Here is a 25,940-nt window from a genome sequence, read left to right on the forward strand (position 1 = left end):
ATGCACACTACATTACGGTAGTCATGAAATAAAGAACACTTCAATATTGTAACAGCACAAACTTGTATTTTTGTCATTGAATTCCACATGTTCAGTAGATTTGGTAATGTTCACAATTTAACATTGACACTATATTCCCTTTTTGTTATATTACACAAACTACTGCATAATAGTTGTTGTATTCTCACAATTGAAAAACAAAGTAAAAGTACATGTAAACCAAGTCAACAGTACTTTCCAGAACAGTGTTTGGTGGATGCATAATTTAAAAAAAGAACACAAACAAAACGATTAAATAAATTCCAAAAACAAGCAACACTTTGGGTCTTTTTCTAAAATTACAATACCTTCATGACAACGCAAACCTTATTGGTCGGTTTGGAAACACAAGGTTGCCTTCTAAGCAAAGAATAAAAACATCAGCTCAAAAATACTCTTATAGTACTTTTCAAAATGTACACTTGAGTCAAATGTTTGTAGTTGTTTTTTTTAAAACTTTGGTGCCATCTCTGATACAACATTTCTCACCACAAACGCAATAAATCCACTAATTCAATTCTATACTACCTAGAAATAGCAGTGAGAACAAACTGACCCGACACTTTCCAAATGAACATGAGGTACTAAACCTTTAAAAATAATAAATATATTAATCATCAAGTACAGAATTGCTATTTGTATTGTATTGCTTTGTAATAACGAAAGTTACAGCTTTTTTTCCCCTTTTTGTTTTGCAAGCCTGGAGTCAATACAATGCAATCCACACATTAAACATATATACTGTAACTAAAATGTATTTACAGTTTGTTTCATAGAAAGGAAGACCGCATCGGAAAGGAGGAGGACAGTTTACAGAGGGGGATCTCTGGATACTACTGAGAACTCACAGCCATGTGGTATAGAAAATAATGTTGAAAATGTATACTGAACTGCAAGGTACTCAAGTTCACGATGATCCGATACTGTTGTTATTGTAATTGTTACTACAGTAGTATTATTCTATTATTAGTGTTACACAATTATCATTATCGTACCACATCAAAACTTTGGTGGGACTCAATGAAGTATAAATTTGACCTCTTCATCTATTGAAGATGATTGAAAGACTGATCTACCTGTGTGACTGTTTCGCACTCATCCGTTCTCTAGTAAAGGCCATTGAAACAACCATTGGTATAATATAATGAAAGGCTTAAGGGAGATAGTGGTTTCGATCACATACAATTAGTAAAATATTCTCTCATTTAGATGGAAACGTGCCTGGAGTGAGACCTTGGACTGAATAACCAATTCACAGACAAGAGGCAAAAGGTCATTCATATTTTTCGTCCCTAAATGAAAGTTTACTAAATAGCTTTTTTTTTAAACCTATGTTATTGTACAGGATGTGTGATAGTATGATTTCTCTTTTTAATCTTATCTCACTTGTGCAGTCTCATTTAGCCTATTTCAAGTCATATTGAGGTAAGTATTGCCCCTGATGTAACATGCACACTGCAATTCATTATTTCTCCCAAATATTTGAAACAAGATAATTGAAACAGATGTAAACGGTGAACGATGCTGACACACTGCAGCTATAGTATGCTCTGCTTTTGTGGCTTCAGCCTTTTTCCATGCAAACTAGCATTCATCTTTACTGCTATTAGTGAGTGTATTAGTACATATCTGAGGGGCTAGTAGGAGCTGAGAAGTTATGTCTAAATGGGCTAAAGGGGGGTGACAATTAAATTAATTAAACAATATATAAATGGATCCAGAGAAAATATACAACATTGATCTCTCATTTTTGATACATCTTCATAGATATTTTCTTTATACTAAAAGAAAAATACATTTAAAAAAAAATGTATACCATATATATCTTGTACTGCATATTATTTACAGAAAAATGTAAAACAAAAATAAATAAAGAGGTGTCTCTGTGTTTTTTTAACTCATCTATAATGTGTTCGTTATTCCCTTACAGGTTTTTTTTTATGTACGAAAAGCTTTAAAAAAGAAAGAGGTACCAGTATACAAAAATAAAAGCTGATTGGACAAAAATTTGAGACTGGAATAAGAAATGGTGTTAAAAAATCTATGTTGTCTCCTTTTTGGAGGCAAGGAAGAGGAGCCTCTGCCTCAGCAGCTATTTGGGGATTCTAATAAATACACACGACAACAGAAAACAATGACTGATGTAAATTAAATATGTTTACTTATATTTCGCACAGAGAGGAGGGACAAGACCAGTATATATGTACTAGGCTTCAATATCAACACAATCTTTCAAAATTATTGACCTTTTTATGACAACACATAGTTTAATATGGCATTCCCATCAGTCCCCAACAAAGGCTGATATCAGAAAAGCATTAATCTGAGAGAAAAAAAGGTAAACAATGATAAGGATTTGGGACAGACTCTGGATAGAGAACTCCATCATGACCACAATCAGGAGAAGAGTAAAGAGTTGTCACTAGTTGTCACTGTCATCCATTCTATTGGCCAACATGCAATCATTGGAAAATAAAATTGATGACCTACGAGCAAGATTAAACTACCAACGGGACATTAAAAATGGTAATATCTTATGTTTCACCGAGTCGTGGCTGAACGACGACATAAATAACATACAGCTGGCGGATTTTACACTGTATCAGCAGGATAGAACAGCAGCATCTGGTAAGACAAGGGGTGGCGATGTATGTATATTTGTAAACAACAGCTGGTGCACAATATCTAAGAAAATCTTAAGGTTTTGCTCGCCTGAGGTAGAGTATCTCATGATAAGCTGTGGACAACACTATCTACCTAGAGTTTTCATCTGAATTGTTCATAGCTGTCTACATACCACCACAGACAAATGATGGCACTAAGACCACACTCAAAGAGCTGTATACCGCCATAAGCAAACAGGAAAACGCTCATCCAGAGGCGGCGCTGCTAGTGGCCGGGGATTTTAATGCAGTGAAACTTAAATCCGTTTGACCAAATTTCTACCAGCATGTTAAATGTGCAACCAGAGGGAAAAAACTCTAGACCACCTTTACTCCACAAACAGAGATGCGTACAAAGCTCTCCCTCGACCTCCATTTGGCAAATCTGACCATAATTATATCCTCCTGACTCCTGCTTACAAGCAAAAATTAAAGCAGGAAGCACTAGTGACCCAGTCAATAAAAAAGTGGTCAGATGAAGCAGAGTTAAGCTGTTTTGCTAGCACAGACTGGAATATGTTCCGGGATTGAGGAGTACACCACATCAGACACTGGCTTCATCAATAAGTGCATCGATGACGTCGTCCCCACAGTGACTGTGCGTACATACCCCAACCAGAAGCCATGGATTACAGGGAACATCCGCACTGAGCTAAAGGTTAGAGCTGCCACTTTCAAGGAGCTGGAAGCTTATAAGAAATCCCGCTATGCCCTCCGACGAACCATCAAACAGGCAAAGCGTCAATACAGGACAAAGATCGAATCGTACTACACCGGCTCCGATGCTCATCAGATGTGGCACTGAAACATGCATGAGATCATCAGCTGTTCCGGACGAATGTGTGATCATGCTCTCCGCAGCCAATGTGAGTAAGACCTTTAAACAGGTTAACATTCATAAGGCCGCAGGGCCAGGCGGATTACCAAGACATGTACTCAGAGCATGCGCTGACCAACTGGCAAGTGTCTTTACCGACATTTTCAACCTCTCCCTGTCGGAGTCTGTAATACCAACATGTTTCAAGCAGACCACAATAGTCCCTGTGCCCACGAACACTAAGGTAACCTGCCTAAATGACAACCGACCCGTAGTGCTCACGTCTGTAGCCATGAAGTGCTTTGAAAGGCTGTTCATGGCTCACATCAACACCATTATCCCAGAAACCCTAGACCCACTCCAATTTGCATACCACCCTAACAGATCCACAGATGATGCAATCTCTATTGCACTCCATACTGCCCTTTCCCACCTGGACAAAAGGATCACCTATGTGAGAATGCTATTCATTGACTACAGCTCAGCGTTCAACACCATAGTGCTCTCAAAGCTCAACACTAAGCTAAGGGGCCTGGGACTAAACACCTCCCTCTACAACTGGATCCTGGACTTCTTGATGGGCCACCCCCAGGTGGTAAGGGTAGGTAACAACACATCTGCCTCGCTGATCCTCAACACGGGAGCCTCTCAGGGGTGTGTGCTCAATCCCCTCCTGTACTCCCTGTTCACTCATGACTGCACGGCCAGACACGACTCCAACACCATCATTAAGTTTGCAGATGACACAACAGTGGTAGGCCTGATCACTGACAACAACGAGACAGCCTATAGGGAGGAGGTCAGAGACCTGACCGTGTGGTGCCAGGACAACAACCTCTCCCTCAACGTGATCAAGACAAAGGAGATGATTGTGGACTACAGGAAAAGGAGGACTGAGCACACCCTCATTCTCAGGGGCTGTAGTGGAGCAGGTTGAGAGCTTCAAGTTCTTTGGTGTCCACATCAACAACAAACTAACATGGTCCAAGCATACCAAGACAGTTGTGAACAGGGCACAACAAAACCTATTCCCCTCAGGAGACTGAAAATATTTGGCATGGGTCCTCAGATCCTCAAAAGGTTTTATAGCTGCACCATCGAGAGCATCACGGCCTGGTATGGCAACTGCTCGGCCTGCGACCGCAAGGCACTACAGAGGGTAGTGCGTACGTCCCAGTACATCACTGAGGCCAAGCTTCCTGCCATCCAGGACCTCTATACCAGGCGGTGTCAGAGGCAGACCCTAAAAATTGTCAAAGACTCCAGCCACCCTGAATGCACCAATTTGTAAGTCGCTCTGGATAAGAGCGTCTGCTAAATGACTTAAATGTAAATGTAAATGTTCTCTCTGCTACAGACTGTTCTCTCTGCTACCGCATAGCAAGCGGTACTGGAGTGTCAAGTCTAGGTCCAAGAGGCTTCTAAACAGCTTCTACCCCAAAGCCATAATATCCCAGAACATCTAATCAAATGGCTATCCAGACTATTTGCATTGCCCCCCCATACGCTGCTGCTACTCTTTGTTATTATCCATGCATATTCACTTTAATTTTTTATTTATTTTACCTTTATTTAACCTTTATTTAACCAGGCAAGTCAGTTAAGAACAAATTCTTATTTTCAATGACGGCCTAGGAACAGCGGGTTAACTGCCTGTTCAGGGGCAGAACGACAGATTTGTACCTTGTCAGCTCGGGGGTTTGAACTTGCAACCTTCCGGTTACTAGTCCAACGCTCTAACCACTAGGCTACCCTGCCGCCCCTACCTACAGGGGGCGGTACAGAGTCAACCGGCACATTGACTCTGTACCGGTACCCCCTGTATACAGCCTCGCTATACAGGGCTTGTAAGTAAGCATTTACTATAAGGTCTACACCCGTTTTCGGCGCATGTGACAAATAAAATTAGATTTGATTTAGTTACCACAGTCACAAAGACAAAATTGGCTAATAAAATGTATGATTTTAAAAAAGAAGCTTTTTGGTCTTAATTTAAGGTTTGAGTTAAGCATAAGGTTAGCAGTGTGATTAAGGTTAGGTTAAAAATCAGATTTGAAGAATTTACATTGTAGAAATAAGTGGGGTTTAGCCATAATTATGACTTTGTGTCTGTGGTAACTAGTGACAACCAGAGTAAAGGGTGCAGAGGGCACAAGAGGATCATGGGAAAAACAGAGTGAACTTCACCCATTCACCCGTATGGAGTGATAGGTTCATTTGGGGTGAGATGGGTGAGTGGGGATTGTGAGGGTGAGGGTGAGGGGACCTGAGGATGGGTTGATGTGGGGGATCGTTAAGCTTTAGCATGCACAGTCCTGTTGGGGGGCTGCGGGCTGCTCGGTAAGCTGGGGCCCTTGTTTGGCCCCTGTGATGGCTGGGTCGGCGGCGTCCAAGCTCTCAGACATCTTTTCGCAGATGATGTCCACCAACCGCTCGAACGTCTGCTTCACATTGATGTTGTCCTTGGCACTGGCCTCAAAGAACTCGAACCCTGGAACATGGTGTTAGAATTTGGATCATAATGTGGTGGAGGTAGTTTGTCAAGCTAGCCTCATGTCTTATGTAATCTTGCCCATTGGCTTCTATCGCTAATGTCTGGGATTAAGCTAAACAAGATAACTTTGTATTGCCATTGTGTCATCCCTGTATGACATTTGGTGTCAGCTGTGAGATCTGTGTTCAACAGACAATTAGGCACAATTATATTTGTTTGTTTGCTTATGCCGCTGCTCCGGCATGCACTCTGGATAAAAGCAACTTCTACTAAGCGATTGCAACCAAATTATACATGTTATTGTTTAGCTGACAACTCAGACGATATAATCAAATCATCAGATAAGTAGCAGCATTAACATCACCAGTATTATTGAATGTACCTCATGTAATATCCATACATAGCTAATGTAGTTGTGGTGAGACCTGTGAGTTGGTGTTGTGTGATGTAAACTCACCCAAGTGTTCAGAGAGCTGCCTACCCCGGTCTGCTGCCACCACCCTCTCGTCCTCCATGTCACACTTGTTTCCCACCAGCAGGACCTGCGCGTTGTCCCAAGAGTAAGTCTTGATCTGGGTTGACCTGTGGCAGCCATACAATTTTTTTTAATTTTAATTTTAATTTTATTTAACCTTTATTTAACCAGGAAGGGCTCTTTGAGATTTAAAATCTATTTTTCAAGAGCGTCCTGGCCAAGATAGGCAGCACCAAGTCATTACAAAAATTACAGACAAACAACATGAAAAACTACAAGTAATCTTGTAAAAACCATAGAATTCACAAGAGAATAACAAAATCAAAAACAGCAAATTAAAAACATCGACGGGTCAGGGAATCAGCCTCAAAATCCTTCATCAGTGATTTAAAAACACCAATCGGGACAAGTTCTTCCAGTTTAAAATTATTTTGTAAGGCGTTCCAAGACGATAGCGCAGAGTGCATAAAAGCCCTTTTACCAAATTCAGTTTGGACATTTGGAACAGTTAGCAGGATAAAGTCCAGCGAACAAAGAGAGTACCCACCACATTTCTGAACAATAAAAATGCCCAAATAAAAAGGTAGTAAACCCAAAATGGCTTTGTAAATAAAAGTATACCCGTGCCTGAGCCTACGAGTGACTAGAGAAGGCCAGCCAACCCTGGTACACAAAGTGCAGTGGTGCGTAAGGGTTTTGCAGTTTAAAATAAATGTCAAAGTGCCATGTTAAAGGATGTCAATTGATCTTAAACACTGAGCGGAAGCATTCATATATAAAATATCCCCATAGTGTAGTAAAGGCATACATGTAGCTGATACTAGCCTCCTTCTGGCTTCAAAAGAAAAGCAGGCCTTATTCCTAAAATAAAATCCCAATTTCAGCTTAAATTATTTTGTAAGTTGTTGAATATGCAATTTAAAAGAGAGGCCGTCATCAATTAAAATTCCAAGATATTTATATGAGGTTACAACCTCAATCTCCCTGCCCTGACAGGTAGTAATAGGCGAAAGGTTCAGAGGTCTATTTCTTGCTTTTGAAAACACCATTAGTTTAGTTTTGTCAGTATTGAGGATAAGCTTCAATTGACACAAGGTATGTTGAACAGTATAAAAAGCAGTTTGCAAGTTCTGGAAAGCTTTTGTAAGAGACGAGGCACAACAGTAAATAACAGTATCATCAGCATAAAAATGAAGTTGCGCATTTTGGACATTTTTGTCTAAATCATTTATATAAATAGTGAATAAGAGAGGAGGACCAAGTACAGAGCCTTGGGGCACACCATTAAAGACAGACAATTTAACAGACCTAAGCCCATCAAATTGAGTGCACTGAGTTCTATCAGACAGATAGTTAGCAAACCATGCAACTGCATGCTCTGAAAGACCTCCACTCGACAATCTCTGCCTTAGTATAGCATGATCAACTGTATCAAAAGCCTTAGAGAGATCCATAAAAAGTGAGACACAGTGCTGTTTTTTGTCAAGGGCTTCAGTGATATCATTTAAAACCTTCATGGCTGCTGTAATTGTGCTATGCTTCTTCCTGAAGCCCGATTGGTACATTGATAAAATAGAGTTAGTAAATAAAAACTATTTTAGCTGTTCACTCACAAGGGTTTCAAGTATTTTCACCAGGAGTGACAGCTTTGAGATGGGCCTATAATTATTTAAAATAGTTGGATCTCCCCCTTTTAAAAGTGGTAGGACAAATGCTGATTTCCAGATTTTCAGAATCTCATTTAATTCCAGGGTTAGATTGAACAGATATGTAAGTGGTTCAGCTATGAAATCAGCTGCCAGATTTAAAAAGCAGGGATCCAAAAGATCAAGACCTGCAGGCTTTCTCTGATCTAAGGATTTCAGGGCTTTATGCACCACCTGCACTGAGAATGGCAAAAAGCTAAAAGTTTGACCAGCTCTCACTGGTTCATCCACACGGGGTTGTACAGAGACAGAGGACACTGAATCAAACAGCCTACCAGATGATACAAAGTGCTCATTGAAACAATTCAGCATTTCAGTTTTGTCATATATAGCAACAGAGTCCTTCAAAACACATGACGGTAATTCATTAACATTACTGTTACCAGACATAGACTTAATAGCCTTCCAAACTTTCTAGGGTCATTCAGGTTATCAGTGGTAACAGACATAAAATATTCAGACTTGGCCTTCCTGAGAAGAAAAGAACACTTGTTTCATAACTGCCTAAAAATAAGCCAATCAGCATCAGAACATAATTTCCTGGCTTTAGCCCAGGCTAGAATACGGTCGTGAATAATACAAGACAGCTCAGAAGAAAACCATGGATTATCCGGCCCTTTAACCCTGAACCTGCAGAATGGGACATGTTTGTTTACTATTTGGGAAAAACCATCATGAAATAATTTCCAGGCAGTTTCCACATCAGGGATAAACTCAATCTTGCTCCAGTCAAAATAAAACAAATCATAAAAGAAAGCCTGCTCATTAAAACACTTCAAATTTCTCTTGGAAACGTGGGTTTGTCTTAGGAACCTTAGTATTTCTAACAGCAACAACAACACAATGGTCACTTAAATCATTACAAAAAACACCAACCACAGAATATTTATGTGGAACATTTGTCAATATCAAATCAATCAGGGTAGATTTATCTGGGTATTTAAGATTTGGGCGAGTGGGTGAGTTAATCAACTGGGTAAGATTCATAGAACTACTATTAAGAGCATAGATCCAGTATGCAGTCTTCTTTTGTTTTCAGCAACCACACAGAAACAGAGATATGACCACTGTAGAGCCATAGATAACTTGGGTGACATTTTCACAGCACTGATTCACCTTTCAAGGGTTATCCAAAATGAGTTTGGAATACTGCAGCTTGCGATACGTTCATTTTGGGTTATTGTGAGTAATAGTGTTTTTGCATAGGATTGGGGATAGTGATTAGGAGTGGAAAATGCCGATTGGTGTCAACAGGGTCCCTGTTACAATCATGAATCTTAAACAAACTAGAAATATCTATGTGGCTCAAGTTCACTTGTTTTTATTTAGAAAAGGTCAACAAATTGTTATCACTCTGTTCTTTCTGAAGAAAAGGTTGACAAACCAATTGAACCTCCTAGAGTCAGGCCTGTACTGTATCAAGGAATACTGATCTATTTTTGTCCACCACTGTTGTAGCCTACTATTAATTTGCCATATGGTCACATGACCACATTCCTGCGCAATCACTTACCAGTCCTGCACAGCGTTAAAAGACTCCTCATTGGTGATGTCATACATGAGGATGAAGCCCATGGCTCCGCGGTAGTAAGCGGTGGTGATAGTCCTGTACCTCTCCTGCCCTGCCGTATCCTAGAAACATGACACGCACACACACACACACACACACACACAAACACACACACACGTTGCATTACAATGAACACCACAGTTAAATTGACATGCACACCAATCATCTTGCACACCGATAACGACAGAACATTAAAACCCTCCAGTGATATCAAACAGTCTAGCGGCAGACTACTTTTGCTGCCAATTGATGATGATTGCACATCAGTAGCTTTTAGAGACCCTTTCGCATTTCCGCTGTGACTTGCCAAATATCTATTCCCCTCCTTGGTTGGCACGTCAGAAGGGGCAGATTGAGTTACGACCTAAGCTCTAATGAATGCTCATGGAATGAATTAGGCCTCCCTGATACCCAATACTACACCTCTCTGAGCTGTGGCGCAATATCAGCCTCTATCCCCATTACAGATGACAAAACTTGGCTGGTTAGGCTGTATGTTAGGTTTAGGCTGCACATTATCTGTTAAAAAAATCACATTTCTGCTTTGTTTATTTCTAGCGTGCATAATGAATCGGAATGCACATGTAAATATGTAAATTGGGTTAAATATGCACAGTATATTGTGTGAAACAAATGCTTTTATGTTTTAGGTCAGCCGTACTCTATAGGCGAATCACGGTCTGGATCCGGACCCAGAATGGGGTCAATATGGACCACGGGTCCCAGCAACGTCAGCATAACCAGCTTTTTCAATTTTACTACACGTGTGTGTGTGCTGAGCTGACTGTATGCTGTTCTGTGAAGAAAGGGATGGGGAGCAGTGAGTGTGTATATGTAGGAGGTGAGGGTTATGCACTCAAGGGGAATGTGTAGTAATGGGGAAGGGTGCACAATCAGTCATCGACCTCTGTGTTTTGATTGGCCAGCAGCCTCTCACTGATGGCCTGGGAAAGGCTGACAACAGAACAAGCCTTCCCTCGTCACAGACACACACACCAACCCACTATAGCACTGTCTGATGTACAGTAGAGACTGTTCATGTTGACGTAAATGCAAACTCTACTGTACTGTACATGCCCGCAATGATGTACTCCAACACATACACTGAATGCACACAACATTAGGAACATTTTCCCAATATTGAGTAGGCCAGCATTCCACAGGGATGCTGGCCCATGTTGGAATGCTGGCCTATGTTGACTCTAATGATTCCCACATTTGTGTTAAGTTGGCTGGATGTTCTTTGGGTGGCGGACCATTCTTAATACACATGGGAAACTGTTGAGCGTGAAAAACCCAGCAGCATTGCAGTTCTTGACACACTGATTGGATTTAACACATGACATCAATAAGGGATCATAGCTTTCACCTGGATTCACCTGGTCAGTCTGTGTCATGGAAAGAGCAGGTGTTCCTAATATTTTGTCAACTCAAGGTAGAGTAAGAGATCTAAGCAATGATGTATTTCATCCTCATGCCTCTCGGAATGTACTATATTCAAGCTCTAGAGCAGTGATGGGCAACTCTAGTCCTCGGTGGCCGGAGTGGTGTCACACTTTTTCCCCATCCTAGAGATACACAGCTGATTAAACTAATTGCATTTTTAACTGAAGATCATGATTAGTTGACTATTGGAGTCAGGTGTGTTAGCTGGGGCTGGGGCAAAAGTGTTACACTAAACAGGCCCTCAAGGAATGGAGTTGCCCATCCCTGACCTAGGGGTATAATTACATAATTACCAGGTGAGCCTTACCATGGTTTTGGTAATGGTTACCAAAAGTGCCGTTTTTGGCAGGGGTCTTGTTAGACGGACATATCAACCATATGAAAGGAGCCATCTCCAAATCTCACCCAGATCTGTAGCTTGATCCTCTTGTCATTCCTGTAGATCGTCTTCACCTTGAAGTCGATACCCACCGTGCTGACGAAGGCCGGCGTGAAGGAGTCGTCAGCGTAGCGGAACAGAAAGCTGGTCTTGCCCACGCTGCTGTTTCCAATGATGAGGATCTTGAACATGTAGTCAAAGTTCTGGTCTGAGGACTCCTTCTGTCCATAGGTAGCTGTAGCTGAAGCCATCTGAAAGAGTAGAGAGAGTTTGTCAAATAACTGAAATTATCCCTTGTAATTGGAAATATCATGGAAACAGTTCCGATATTGATTCTTGGGTGATCACAGAGCAGTAATATTATTACATTGTGTTTCTATCAGTGGAGGCTGCTGAGGGGAAAACGGCTCATAAAAATGGCCCGAACGAAGCAAATGGAATGGCTTCATACACTTGGAAACCATGTGTTTGTATTTGATACCATTCCACTGATTCCGCTCCAGTCATCACCACGAGCCTGTTCTCCACAATTAAGGTGCCACCATTCTTTGGTTTCTATAAATGGCCTCTGGCACATCAAAAAGGCATACTTCAAAAGTTATAACCTAGGATAAGCAGTGAAGGCCATGTTAGAAGTACAGATGAAATGATACAGAATGCCAAATATCCACCCATTTGATTTAGCACCATCAAGGCCTGCTTAAGCCCTTGCCAAACACAACTAGCATTAGTGGGAGAAGTACCTAATCATCGTACTTCAGTAAAAGTAAAGGTATATTAATAGAAAAAGACTGTGCATGAGTTTAACAATTTTACTGTCCTGCTAAGCATTCAAAATGTAACGAGTACGTTTGGGTGTCAGAGAATACGTATGGAGTAAAAAATACATAATTTTCTTTAGGAATGTAGTGAAGTAAAAGTTGTCAAAAATATAAATAGTAAATTAAAGTCCAGATACCCCAAAAAACTACTTATGTAGTACTTTAAAGTATTTTTACTTAAGTACTTTACACCACTAACAACTAGTACAAAAAAGGGAGCAACCTCATCCATTACCAAGTGCAATTCATCAGTGTTCACCAAGGAGGAGTGGAATTAATTGATCAGAAACTAAACTCTGGAACATCGATAAACCAGAGGCACAAGAAGACTGCATTGCATCAATAACCATTTCATCAGTTCCCATCAAATCAAATGTTATTTGTCACATGCTTCGTAAACAACAGGTTTAGGCTAACTAACTTACTTACGGGGCCTTCCCAACAATGCAGTGAGAAAAAATAAATAGTCTAATAATAACACAAGGAATAAATACACAATGAGTAACGATAACTTGGCTATATACACAGCATACCAGTACCGAGCCGATGTGCAGGGGTACGAGGTAATTGAGGTATATATGTACATATAGGTAGGGATAAAGGGACTAAGCAAAAGGGAGAGATAATAAACAGTAACAGCAGCAAATGTGATTAATCAAAAGACTTAGTGCAAAAAGGCTCAATGCAGCAATTCTGGGTAGCTATCAGTTAACTATTTAACAAACTATTTAGCAGTATTATAGCTTGGGGGTAGAAGCTGTTCAGGGTCTTGTTTGTTCTAGACTTGGTGCATCAGTACCGCTTGCTGTGCGGTAGCAGAGAGAATAGTCTATGACTTGGGTGGCTGGAGTCTTTGACAATTTTTTGAACTTTCCTCTGACACTGCCTGGTATAGAGGTCCAGGATGGCAGGGAGCTAGGCCCCAGTGATGTACTGGCCAGTACGCAAAACCCTCTGTAGCGCCTTGAGGTCGGACACCATGCAATTGCCATACCAAGCGATGATGCAGCCAGTCAAGATGGTCTCAATAGTGCAGCTGTATAACTTTTTGAGGTTCTGAGGGCTCATGTCGAATCTTTTCATCCAACTGAGGGGAAAGAGGTGTTGTTGTGCCCTCTTCACGATTGTGTTGATGTGTGTGGACCATGATAGTTCCTTAGTGATGTGGACAGAGGAACTTGAACCTCTCGACCTGCTCCACAACAGCCCCGTTGATATGGATGCTGGCGTGCTCAGCCCTCCTTTTCCTGTAGTCCACGATCAGCTCCTTTGTCTTGCTGAAGTTGAGGGAGAGGTTGTTGTCCTGGCACCACACTGCCAGGTCTCTGACCACCTCCCCATAGGCTGTCTCATCATCGTCGGTGGTCAGGCCTACCACCGTCATGTCGTCTACAAACTTAATGATGGTGTTGGAGTCGTGCACTGCCACGCAGTTGTGGGTGAACAGGGAGTACAGGAGGGGACTAAACACGCACCCCTGAGGGGCCCACATGTTGAGGGCGGATGTGTTGTTGCCTACCCTTTCCACCTGGGTGCGGAGCGCCAGGAAGTCCAGGATCCAGTTGCAGAGGGAAGTGTTTAATTCCAGGATCCTTAGCTTAGTGATGGGTTTGGAGGGCACAATGGTGTTGAACGCTGAGCTGTAGTCAATGAACAGCATTCTAACGTAGGTGTTCCTTTTGTCTTGGTGGGAAAGGGAAGTGTGGTGTGGAATAGAGATTGCATCATCTGTGGATCTGTTGGGGTGGTATGCAAATTGGAGTGGATCCAGGGTGTCTGGGATGATGGTGTTGATGTGAGCCATGAACAGCCTTTCAAAGCATTTCATTGCTACAGATGTGAGTGCTGTGGGGCGATATTAATTTAGACAGGTTACCTTGGTGTTCTTGGGCACAGGGACTATGGTCGTCTGCTTGAAACATATAGGTATTACAGACTGGGTCAGGGAGACGTTGAAAATGTCAGTATAGACACTTGCCGGATGGTCAGCATCGGTTCAATGTGACAACAAGATATTCCTTGGCGAGGAAATAGTCCACTGACGATTCTCTGGCACCTGACAGGTATCAAAGCTTTTTACACAAAGTGGAACATTCGGAACTCCCTTATACTTACAACAGCTATTTAATGATGGGTTGCTGGTTTTACATACCAATCATTCTGTCTCTCAAAAGATGTGAGCCATTGTCTATAATTTATTCAGCTCTCAACAGTGCATTCTAGAAAGATAGAGAAGTCTGTGCCACATGCAACAAAAATGACTTCAAATGAATGTGACTGGGGCAGACGGATTGACTGACAGGTCACTCGTCCTCTCAGGACATCTTCCCCTATGGTAGAACAGTAGTGGGACTGGGATTGGTCATATCTGAGCAGAAGGTTACTCTGTAAGAACGTTTGGCGGGGTCACTTCTAATCTTTAGGGCAGCCCATCAGGAGTCGAGGTCCCTAAGGCTCTGTCTATATTTGGACTGCTATCTCTACTTGGCTGCTGCATTGGAACACTAAAACTCCCTGAGATAACGTGTAAACAAGACATGCCCCGTATAATAGGTGCTCCGACAGATCGGTTTACAGAAAACACAGGGATGCTCTCTTTAATAATGGAACATGTTATTTTTCATGAGTCATGATTCTATTTTTTACACAAGAACCCTGAGCTGCTGGTAATAGTACTTGATTTGGATCTAAGTACCTAATAAGGACTTGGCATTCATCATACTTGCCATGTGTTAAATTTGATACACGTTACAGGGAAACAGGCAAAGGACAAGAAGAACGTCCTCCACATTCTTCTTCCCTGTTTCACTGTATCAGGGCGAGCACACTGCACATTTTTAACCTTAGTGCACCTGTCCCCATAATGTCATTAAAACAAAAAGGCAATAATACTCTTGTTTTGAAGATCTACTGAGGCACTGTTCATATTCAACAAGGGTCTCATGGAAAACAGATTCAGCTTTTCAAGACAGGACTCTTGTAATGAAAAAAGGAAGCACAAATAAGGTCAATAGCAAAAGCATGCCAGATATTTATATGCAACCTGATCAATACTGCAAACACAGAATACAATCTAAATAAGTATTGATAAATAAACTGACAAAATGGACTATCCAACCTTCAGTATAATACATCACAAATGGCCGGAACCCGATAGATTCTGGTTTAAATGTAATCCCTGACAGGTTCTGGTTTAAGTGTAATCCCTGACAGGTTTTGGTTTAAGTGTAATTCCTGACAGGTTCTGGTTTAAATGTAATCCCTGACAGGTTCTGGTTCAAGTGTAATCCCTGACAGGTTCTGGTTTAAATGTAATCCCTGACAGGTTCTGGTTCAAATGTAATCCCTGACAGGTTCTGGTTTAAATGTAATCCCTGACAGGTTCTGGTTCAAGTGTAATCCCTGACAGGTTCTGGTTTAAATGTAATCCCTGACAGGTTCTGGTTCAAATATAATCCCTGACAGGTTCTGGTTTAAATGTAATCCCTGACAGGTTCTGGTTCAAGTGTAATCCCTGACAGGTTCTGGTTTAAGTGTAATCCCTGACAGGTTCTGGTTTAAATGTAATCCCTGACAGGTTCTGGTTTAAGTGTAATCCCTGACAGGTTTTGGTTTAAGTGTAATCCCTGACAGGTTCTGGTTTAAATGTAATCCCTGACAGGTTCTGGTTTAAATGTAATCCCTGACAGGTTCTGGTTCAAATATAATCCCTGACAGGTTCTGGTTTAAATGTAATCCCTGACAGGTTCTGGTTCAAGTGTAATCCCTGACAGGTTCTGGTTTAAATGTAATCCCTGACAGGTTCTGGTTCAAATATAATCCCTGACAGGTTCTGGTTTAAATGTAATCCCTGACACGTTCAGCTTTAAATGTAATCCCTGACAGGTTCTGGTTCAAGTGTAATCAAACACGTTTATCTTTGAACACCTTGGTTATGAGTGAAACAAGCTTGCGTTTGGACTTGTAGACTGAACACTAGTGTCCACAACATTCAAGCCATGTGGTTTTAACTTTTATTTCTGAGAAACATGATTTAGATGACAGGATGATAGGCCTAGACCGACCAGTAGGCCATAATTTCTCGATTTTACAAAGGCCTTATTGGAGGTGTGTAAACCCAATCATCGTTATTGAAGCCTACCTTTCAAAAGATTGAGCAATTAGTCTAAATGTAATTAACAAATGCTTTCTAATCAACTATTGACTGAAATATGCTTATTGCAATGTCATGCCAGGACTTAATGCTCCCTAGACTCCCTATGCCTTTCTAAGGACACAAGTCTGGTTGACCAGGAGAACTAATCACACAACTTTGACACAAAATGATGATATTCATCATGATGATCGTACTGTATGTTAGATGAGAGATGCAGATTCAAAATAACTCCAACCAACACCATTAACCATATACTTTTCAACCTCTACCAACTGAGGACAGGAAGAGGAGTAGCTGCCCGACTAAAGACAATCATGTTTGTTCCTACATGGTTTGTTCCCTTGTCTTTGAGAACACAGAGCGACCCGTGTCTGACGGGAAGAGGAGTATCTGTGGCATCAACTTGTGTCACTTGTCTTATCAGCCTAAAGAGATTGACAACATAACAACAGGTGTACAACTGGGATGATGCTCTGTGGCTACTCTGTGCTGTACTCCACTCAATATTTATTTTGTTTGAACTACATTGCTTGTAATGACTATACGCTGTCTTCTTATAATATGTACCATATTATATTTTTTCATTTTTGTATATGCGAGTTAAGTTGTTTTTTTGTCCTCTAAATTTGGGATTCCATTAAAACACTACAATGAATGTTAATGTTTGTCTCTGTCTTTTCGTATTGGAAAATAATAAACAGATTATAAAAAATAAAAAACTGTTGTGTAATGTCAGCCGGGCCTAGACTGTGGCGGTGCACTATGAGTCAAACACCATTGATTAGTCTTTTGGATAGGTTCCCGGTGGCAGCTCGTTAATCCAGTTTTATTCCAGGATGATCCCAGAAAACCTGAGAGTCAGACCTGGGCATGTATTCATATAGCGTCTCAGAGTAGGTGTGCTGATCTATGATCAGGTCCTCCTTGTCCGTGTAATCTTATTCATTACTCTTACTCTGAGACTCTTTATGAATACAGGCCCTGATCCAAACACCTTGAGATTAGGCAAGCTAATGAGAAAGGCAGCTGCAGTTTACCTCAGCTTAATCTGGCCCAAATTAAACAAAACAAGATTTTTATGCTCTTGTGGCTGAATGGAAGCAAGTGTCCACAGCAATGTTCCAGCATCTAGTGGAAAGCCGTCCCAGAAGAGTGGAGGCTGTTATAGCAGCATATTAATGCCCATGATTTTGGAATGAGATGTTCGACGAGCAGGTGTACACATACTTTTGGTCATGTAGTGTTTATATAAAAAAGTGGTTCTGATATGAGGCCTATGTAATGTGAGGCAATATATAATCGACTTAAATGTTAGGACTTTAGAATGTCCATAATATTTTTAGAACCCGTCTACTAAAAACAATTAATCTATTGAAGTGAGATACTTTAATTGATTTTCCCAGCTAGGCATTTGGATTTAATTTATTTTGATTACATTTATTTTCTTCCAAAATGAATAACATTTGGGAGTATTTAATGGTATTATAAGCAATTTTACATTACTTTTCATGATACAAATTGTTCATAATTATAAACCTTTAATTTGTTACATTCACTTCAAAAAAATTCTACATTTAATCTCCAAGATAATGCGAATTAATGGTGGTCCTCGGAATGGAAAAGGTTGTGGACCACTGCTCTACAGTCAACATATTGCTCAAACTAAGAAATTATACTCCACAACAGACACACACAGCAGACATTTCCAAGTCAACTCCCTGCATTCTGCTTCAAGGATGAGTTGAATTAATGAAACAAAAAGTGATGCTTCATTACTTGTATTGGAAAACTAAGCATAAGAGGGATTTTTTTTTTATTGACAGTGGACTGAATTGGACTGAATCAAATAACATGATAATTCATAGTGAGGCACAAACCAGGGTACCAAAACATCCTGATAGAAGATTGTCTAAGATGGCATTTTCCCCCATCCAATCACATTTCCCCTTTTCTAAGAAGAATAGGAGCTAAATATAGCATACTCTTTTTAGAGCAGAAGATATTATAAACCTGCCAGAATCACAATGTAAGCCTGCAATTATGAGAGTGGGGCTGGGAGTTGTTTTTCTTTTCATGGGATGGGAGGAAACAAAAATGGATGCAGTGTAATCTAATGGATATTGTAGGACAGGCAATTGCGGCCACTATTAAAACATTGAACATTGAAGATTCCTTAAGACTTTTTCTGGGATGCCTTTCCCACAGAGTCCAGCAATAACATTGGAGTATAATCTATTTAAAGTATATACAAGGGAAATGCTCACACCAATTTAGACATGCCTGTATATAATAATGCCATGAGACTCAATAAATCATATTTGCAATAATATAGGCCAGCCACATCATATCTGTCATACAATCTGTATAGTAGGGCTAGTAGCCTAAATGCTCACAGGTTTCTTATCATATAGTGTGGTATATCTACTTTCTGGCATTCAATGTATGATTATTTCAAATTGACCCAATCTAACATGCAAAATACTCAAGTAGCCTGTTTTAAATCAGTATCTCTTATTAACTGTCAAATTTAACATAGCCTGCAGTCCTATGTTGACAATTCCTATAACATTTAGGAAAAAATGTACATTGCATCATCATCATCCGAAAAATCAACAACGGTGACTTGGGTGAGTGAGCTGTCCTGAGATAACATTCAATAGGTAACTGACAAAGAGGCCCCACCGCTGCTTGCTGATGTGGTCGCATTCACACACACAGCATTATGATTCTCTCTATAGGTTTTGTGCTGTCAAAGCTGTGGTTATATAAAGACATCAAGGATTTAAATAGCCTACAGAAATAACATTGTAATGCCATTCAGCCTGTACGATCAAAGACGACCATGTTCGTTCCTGCATGGTTCGTTCCCTTTCTGAGCACAGAGCGACCCGTGTCCTACCTATCGACAGCGCATTGGATTTTCCATATGGCATGCTTGATATCAATTCACGTAAACTATACATTGTTTCCTTGATGTAAGAATTCTCTCGCACTACAAATTAAGGATACAGATACAATATCGAGAACCAGACATGCTACTGTAACCGCTGGGCTATTTTAGGAATGCGGATGCTTTTATTTTTCTAGGCTTGAAGTGTCATGTATTACGGCATAATTGTAAGCAACCCATATGGAATATTATATTTCTATGCTACTGCAATTACATTTCTCTCTAAAGCAAGCATATTATGTCAAATGAAGGATATTGTTCCTCCTTTATTCTATTTTGTCAGCTATTTCCACATGAAATCCTTAACACACGTAACTCTACACCAGGTATGACGATATAATGTTAACGGAGAATAACAGAATTTCCTTACCTTTAAATATTTATTTTAGACTCTTATTACACCAATGCACCACCGCGTCTAGCACCTGCAGAAACACCGACGTTATATGACTGACTGACAGTTGATGACTGAGGTGGGCCGGACCTCAATTTTGGTGTGGGTTGATTGATATTTCAAGCCACTAATCCTGGACCACGTTCACTGAAACGTCCTAAAATATTCAAGATACGTTAAACCCAGACCTATTTATTATTTATCCTCCTAGCTTGACCTTCTCTATAATTTATTTCAAAAGAGTGTCAGGAAATCATCAATCGAATGACTACATAGCCATGATCTTCAACAACATCAGTTGATAATAACGAAAGCTTTTTGTTATCTCTCTTTCAATTATTTGAATAATGATGTCTCTGGTGTAAATAGCTTTAGGTGTTGGTTGGTTCTTATTATTACTTATTATCTATTTGGATCATGTAGAGTCTACCACAGATTGCAATAATTGATTGTAGCCTTCACTGTTTACTGTGTTGTAATGGCTATGGATTGGATAGGGCTACAGGTAGCGTAGTGGTTAAGAGCATTGGATTGGGCCAGTCACTGAAAGGTCGCTGGTTTGAATCCCTGAGCCAACTAAGTGAAAAATCTGTTGATATGCACTTGAACAAGGCACTTAACCCTAATTGCTCCTGTAAATTCCTCTGGATAAGAGTGTCTACTAAAATGTCAAACATTAATAATTATTCTGAGTGGTGATGAGGAGAGAAACCGGTGGTGCTGTATCTCTGATTCCATAACTCCTCTGAACAATGATAGCAGGGATTTGATTTGGGACTGGGAGAGTGTCTGCCTCTGAATGGATGAGGAGCAGAGTGAAGGACAGCTGTGGCTTTGCAAACCCAATCTGGGAACAAATTGGCAATGTAATTGCTGAATTGTAGATATGTTTGACCACAAACCCTTCCAGCCTGTGGTTAAATCATTGGATTAAACCCAAGGATGGTAGGTAATGGATGAATTTGCTTTACTACATTGCAGAACGTTACCCTTTACTATTACACTAGAGCTCACGTCAAATAGAACCCAATAGAATAGGTTCATTCGATTTTCTCTTGCGATCCCATTTTTCAATACGATATCTCATACGGAGACCGAAAGGGCCTGTTACATTTCAGACATGATTGATTACCTCACTGGTGACAGCCACTGGCTGCCACAGCCTACAGTAGGGGTGCCAATAGAGTAGTTGATTTGTAGCTTCCCATGGTGACATATCGGAGAACACTCTATGCCCACTATCATAGAGGTCCAGGAGCAGTCTGGCTCTTCTGCCGTCTGTATAAAACTCTTCGGGGAGACAGAACAAGGCCTTTGACAGTTAAAAAATGTTTTTGCCATATGATGATGCTATACTTCATTTAACACCACAACACATTCAAATGTGCTCTCAAAACACGTTTTACATATAAAAATGATTTTACTTTAGGCCCTCTGTCCCACCCCAACCTATATAAAGACGCTAATCTATATCAATAGACCTTCGTGCACAGTAAGTCAAGCTAATTCACAGATTTAAAATATTATTGTATCGTTGAGCTGACCACTAGCTAGCTGCAAGTGCAGTAGGGCCTGAAAACAACAAATGTAACTGTCAACACTAGGTGGCAGTAGCGGTGGCAGTGTGTGATTTCAGGACATCAAATCTGCCTGGAACACAGGGAAACTCTGTGGTAGTTACACCACTGAGGTATAAAGTTACATGTGCTGATGCGGAAGTGAGTCAGTTCTCATTCACTTTACTTACTATTTTAACTCAACTAGTGTGTCAGCTAAACTGCTACATCAGATGGGTTCGATTTCGATACTTTCAAAAGTAGATATTGATTAGCGTGTGATCAACATTTGCTAGGCATGCACGAGCCAGAGTTAGCTAGTTAATGCGTTGCAGATGACTGGTATCCTGTATATTAATCATGGTAATTCCTCGAGGTAAAACTTTTCTTGTGCGGATTTCATTCTATTGGAAACCACTGTTACAAGGAAGATTGCTCATTTTAACAAACACCCTCAGTGGAGGTGTTATGTTGTCTCTGGGAGATATCATACAGCAAACCAGGGAAAAAATGAAAGATCCTCAGAAAATTCGTGACTGGAGTCGCACAGGTGAGAATATCCAATTGGGTACAGTTGCGGTCAAATATATTGGCACCATTCACTGTTTATTATAAAGAAAGTTGAAATTTAAAACTTTTGGTGTTCGTTCACACGTGTGTTTGTTTTGAAAATAAATAAAATGGCAATTCAACCCCCAAAAAACTGCGTTCTTCTCCCTTTGCATTATGAAATTCAAGTGGTGCCAATATATTTGGCTGCATCAGTAGGCCGAGTGCAGCTACCACCTGTTCCATTAAGCATTGGGCTCTTGGCACAATGTTTATTTTTATACTAGAGCTGACATCATACCCCATCCTTGATAGATGCATGTAGAAAATTATTTGAGGTACTTCTGTCAATAGTTTTTCTATATTCCCTAGGGCACATGTTTGGAGTGGGTTGCTCTATGGGACCTGTCCTCCACTACTGGTATTCATGGCTGGATAAAATCTACATTGGCAAAGCCTTGCACACTGTAGGCAAGAAAGTCCTACTGGATCAGCTAGTTTGCTCACCAATCCTTGGAGCTTGGTACTTTTTAGGTGAGAATGAAATGCAAAAGCTCTTTTGGTTTACATTTATACAGGGTATAATTTATTTTTGCATTAAAATAACTGCAAATAACGTTCTCATATGCAATATTTGATTGTCTTAGTGCAAGAACAAATAGGCCTTCAGCCTTCCCTAGTTTTGTGTATCTATAGGACTTTTCACATTGGGATTAGGATGGGCTCGGGGGTGAAATGTTCTGAATGTGAAAGCATTGTGTGTGTTTACGTTAAGTGTGTGTGGAGTCAGTTTAATTGCATCAAGCCACTAGTGAGGTATAAGGGTTTGTGTACCGTACGTCAATACTAGATGTTAAAGAGTTGTTCAAAGTTTGCCAAGAATATGACAAATGGCATTAAGGTAACAAACAATTGATATGGGTACCAAACCCTTACTATTATGATTGGATGTTATCTGTAGCCTATGTGTTTCCATTTTTATACTGTTTAATCATTTGGTAGATATCCCAGACTTTCATACAGTCAATGCACCCATCCTTCACCTTTGTTTATTGCAGGTATGGGAGTAATGGAGGGACACGGTCTATCCAAAGGCGCGCTGGAATTCAAAGAGAAGTTCTGGGAGTTCTATAAGGTAAGTACTACAGTCCTGAATGATGTAGAATGTATTCCTTGTTCAATTTTACCATATTATATGTTATGCTGATGTATCTATGATGACACTAGAGAATACAGAGGGTTGATTTGACTGAGGTTTTTTATTATTGTGTTTCTTACCGTAGGCTGATTGGTGTGTCTGGCCTGCCGCACAGCTGATCAACTTCTATTTCCTTTCACCCCAATACCGGGTCCTTTATGTGAACACAATAACCCTGGGTTGGGACACCTACCTGTCTTACCTCAGACACAGAGTAAGTTGGACTGTAGTCAGAGAGATATTGGAATCAATAGGGAAACATAGCTCCCTTTTGCCTGGCTACCCAAACTCCTTGCTCCGGGCCTCCAGCCTGTGCCCACGGAATACCCGGAAGATAGTTTCTTCTCTGCAATGAGTCTAGATCTGAGTACCTCCCAGACAATTTCTATAATGGAAATCCATTTTAGACCATCTGATTGGTCCCAGAAACCGATGGGTTGGACTAGAGCCAGAACACATGTAAAGCAGCATTTCGAAAATGTGTTTTTAGCTTTGACACACTGATTGGTTAGAGATAATCTAATTGCTGATGACCTTTGTTTTATACAACCCACCCCCTCATTGACGTCACTACAAACGACTTCAATGATGGCAGTCTCAGACCGAAATATGTAGCGAACAATAGAGCAGCGGAACAATTCAGTTTGACTCGTCAGGCAAAACCCCCTTCATTAACTTCTCTGTCAAATACACTAACACATAAGGACAATGCACTGATAGAATTCTAGTACATCCTGCGTATATATTTTTAATCCATTCTATTGGTCTTTTGACAGGAAGATGATCAACCAGGAGAGCTCGTTCTTGACAGTGGTGTCATAGAGGTGACCCAGGAGGCTGTTGGGCCCATCGCTCCAGTTAAACGGTTTGAGGAGTAGGTTTAGCCCTAGTACTGAATTCAATACTGAACTCCAAATAGTTGAAGATCAATGTTTCATTCTTGGAACAGTTGTCTCTTGCGCACTGGAAGGTGTATAATTTCATGCGTGTATAATTAGTTATGTGTCATGTAACTTTTCTGGTTTAATTATTTCCAGCCACAGTAACTATAATCAAATTCTGTTATCCTACTGTTTAAGATACCAATCTTGCCTTAAAAGTGATTCACTACTGCCTAATATTTGTCTCAGGATTTCAAATGGACCAATAAGTTTATCTGAATAATGAAAGATATCAATTACTCCAGTATTCAATGTTTTACTGCAAGATGATCTAGTGACCTCTATGGTTAGTCACAGTGATGTAGATTTTTTTCACAACAATTTAAAACTTGAAGCAATGATGGTTAAATACATGTTCTATTACTTTTGAAAGGATTTACATATTCAACAGTTAATTGAAATATGCTATGTATTTATTTACATAGTTGGTAAGTTATGGCAAATGTGTTGAATGGAAACGATAGATTATGCACAGTCCGTTCATAATACATATCAATCTATGATCTCTTATTTGCATAGGTGGGTGGAAAAAAATCTGTAAAATGCTGTGATTAACATGTTTTTTACTTATTTTTAATACAACATTTTAAAGATGTTTGTAGTTGTCTGACCTGATTACTCTTAAATAATACATTGCAACTGTGCTTCTGATTTTTTTATTTTTTTATTATGAAAGGGATCAAAGGATGTGACACAGGTTTTTTTAATGACATTTTTGCAGTAGTGCAAAGTACTTGAGTAAAAATACTTTCATGTACAACTTAAGTAGTTTTTTGGGTCTCTACTATACTATTTATATTTTTGACAACTTTTACTTTTCCGTCACTACATTCCTAAAGAAAATAAATGTCCTTTTTTGCTCCATACATTTCCCCTGACACGCAAAAGTACATTTTGAATGCTTAGCAGGACAGAAAATGGTCCAATTCACACATTTATCCAGAGAACATTCTGGTCTTCCCTACTGCCTCTGATCTAGTGGACTCACTAAACACAAATGCTTCATTTGTAAATGTCTTGAGTTTTGGAATGTGCCCCTAGCGATCTGTAAATAAAAATATAAGAACATTGTGGCTACTGGTTTGCTTAATATAAGGAATTTAAAATTATTATTTTAGTTTTGATACTAAAGTATATTTAAAACCAAATGCTTTTAGACTTTTACTCAAGTATTTTACTTGAGTCATTTTCTATTAAGGCATCTTTACTTTTAGTCAAGTATGACAATGGGGTACCCCATTGTCATACTTTTTCCACTATTGCTTTTTTGGTAGGAAAGTGGTTATACATTCAGTATTATAAAATATTACCCATAAACACTTGTGTATAGTGAGGAATTCCTCCCACTGTTGATTTAAGAATACCGACAGAGCCTTAACTTTGCATCCAATTTGCATCAGATTTTAATGTGAATATTTTAAAATCTACATAAAACAATATGGACATTTTCCCACCAGAGATGTTTCCATTAAACAGGCTTATTGTGCATGAAAGGCTGCGCGTGTTGAAGTGTAAAGAACAGGAAGGCCCGCACACTGGTTATGCACATTAAATGTTAAAATATTTCACCTCACATGACCATTATGCACATGACGCATGGTTGGTGTGGAAACAATTCAATTCACTTTTGCATAGTCAATCATAATTAATCACAGAGGTACATATGGTCATAAAGGGTTATATACATACAAATAGTCCTAGGTAACTATAAAAAAAAAGATTACATTGGAAACTGTTGGAATACCTGTCCAAAAGACAATTACGCGGTGGTCATAGATACAATTAC

General features: G+C 40.0%; 2 protein-coding genes across 2 annotated transcripts; one reads left to right on the forward strand and one right to left on the reverse strand.

Moving 5' to 3' along the window:
* Positions 1–44: 44 nt before the first annotated feature.
* On the reverse strand, positions 45–19,984 carry rab3ab (RAB3A, member RAS oncogene family, b). Its single transcript, XM_029633431.2, has 5 exons — positions 19,887–19,984; positions 11,616–11,840; positions 9,708–9,826; positions 6,471–6,595; positions 45–6,010 (listed from the first exon to the last, which is right to left on the reverse strand). The coding sequence occupies exons 2-5, from the start codon at positions 11,838–11,840 to the stop codon at positions 5,820–5,822; spliced, it is 660 nt and encodes a 219-aa protein (XP_029489291.1). The 5' UTR covers positions 19,887–19,984; the 3' UTR covers positions 45–5,819.
* Positions 19,985–21,592: 1,608 nt separating this feature from the next.
* LOC115108866 (mpv17-like protein 2) lies at positions 21,593–25,222 on the forward strand. The gene is made up of 5 exons (XM_029633432.2): positions 21,593–22,016; positions 22,388–22,549; positions 23,074–23,150; positions 23,299–23,427; positions 23,990–25,222. Exons 1-5 carry the CDS (start codon positions 21,827–21,829, stop codon positions 24,089–24,091), a joined length of 660 nt encoding a protein of 219 aa, XP_029489292.2. The 5' UTR covers positions 21,593–21,826; the 3' UTR covers positions 24,092–25,222.
* The last annotated feature ends 718 nt before the right edge of the window (positions 25,223–25,940 follow it).

Source organism: Oncorhynchus nerka, linkage group LG25 (genome assembly GCF_034236695.1).
Source record: "Oncorhynchus nerka isolate Pitt River linkage group LG25, Oner_Uvic_2.0, whole genome shotgun sequence".
NCBI classification, from domain to species: Eukaryota; Metazoa; Chordata; class Actinopteri; order Salmoniformes; family Salmonidae; genus Oncorhynchus; species Oncorhynchus nerka.

What these genes read in the sequence shown, in the direction of transcription:
- LOC115108866 (XM_029633432.2), top strand. Translation starts at nt 21,827, where the DNA reads ATGGTAATTCCTCGAGGTAAAACTTTTCTTGTGCGGATTTCATTCTAT. An exon ending in TGGAGCTTGGTACTTTTTAG is followed by an intron (nt 22,550 to 23,073) that starts GTGAGAATGAAA and finishes TGTTTATTGCAG; the next exon opens with GTATGGGAGTAATGGAGGGA. An exon ending in AGTTCTGGGAGTTCTATAAG is followed by an intron (nt 23,151 to 23,298) that starts GTAAGTACTACA and finishes TTCTTACCGTAG; the next exon opens with GCTGATTGGTGTGTCTGGCC.
- rab3ab (XM_029633431.2), bottom strand. Translation starts at nt 11,840, where the DNA reads ATGGCTTCAGCTACAGCTACCTATGGACAGAAGGAGTCCTCAGACCAG. An exon ending in GGATCAAGCTACAGATCTGG is followed by an intron (nt 9,827 to 11,615) that starts GTGAGATTTGGA and finishes TCATGTTTCTAG; the next exon opens with GATACGGCAGGGCAGGAGAG. An exon ending in TTTAACGCTGTGCAGGACTG is followed by an intron (nt 6,596 to 9,707) that starts GTAAGTGATTGC and finishes TGGCTGCCACAG; the next exon opens with GTCAACCCAGATCAAGACTT.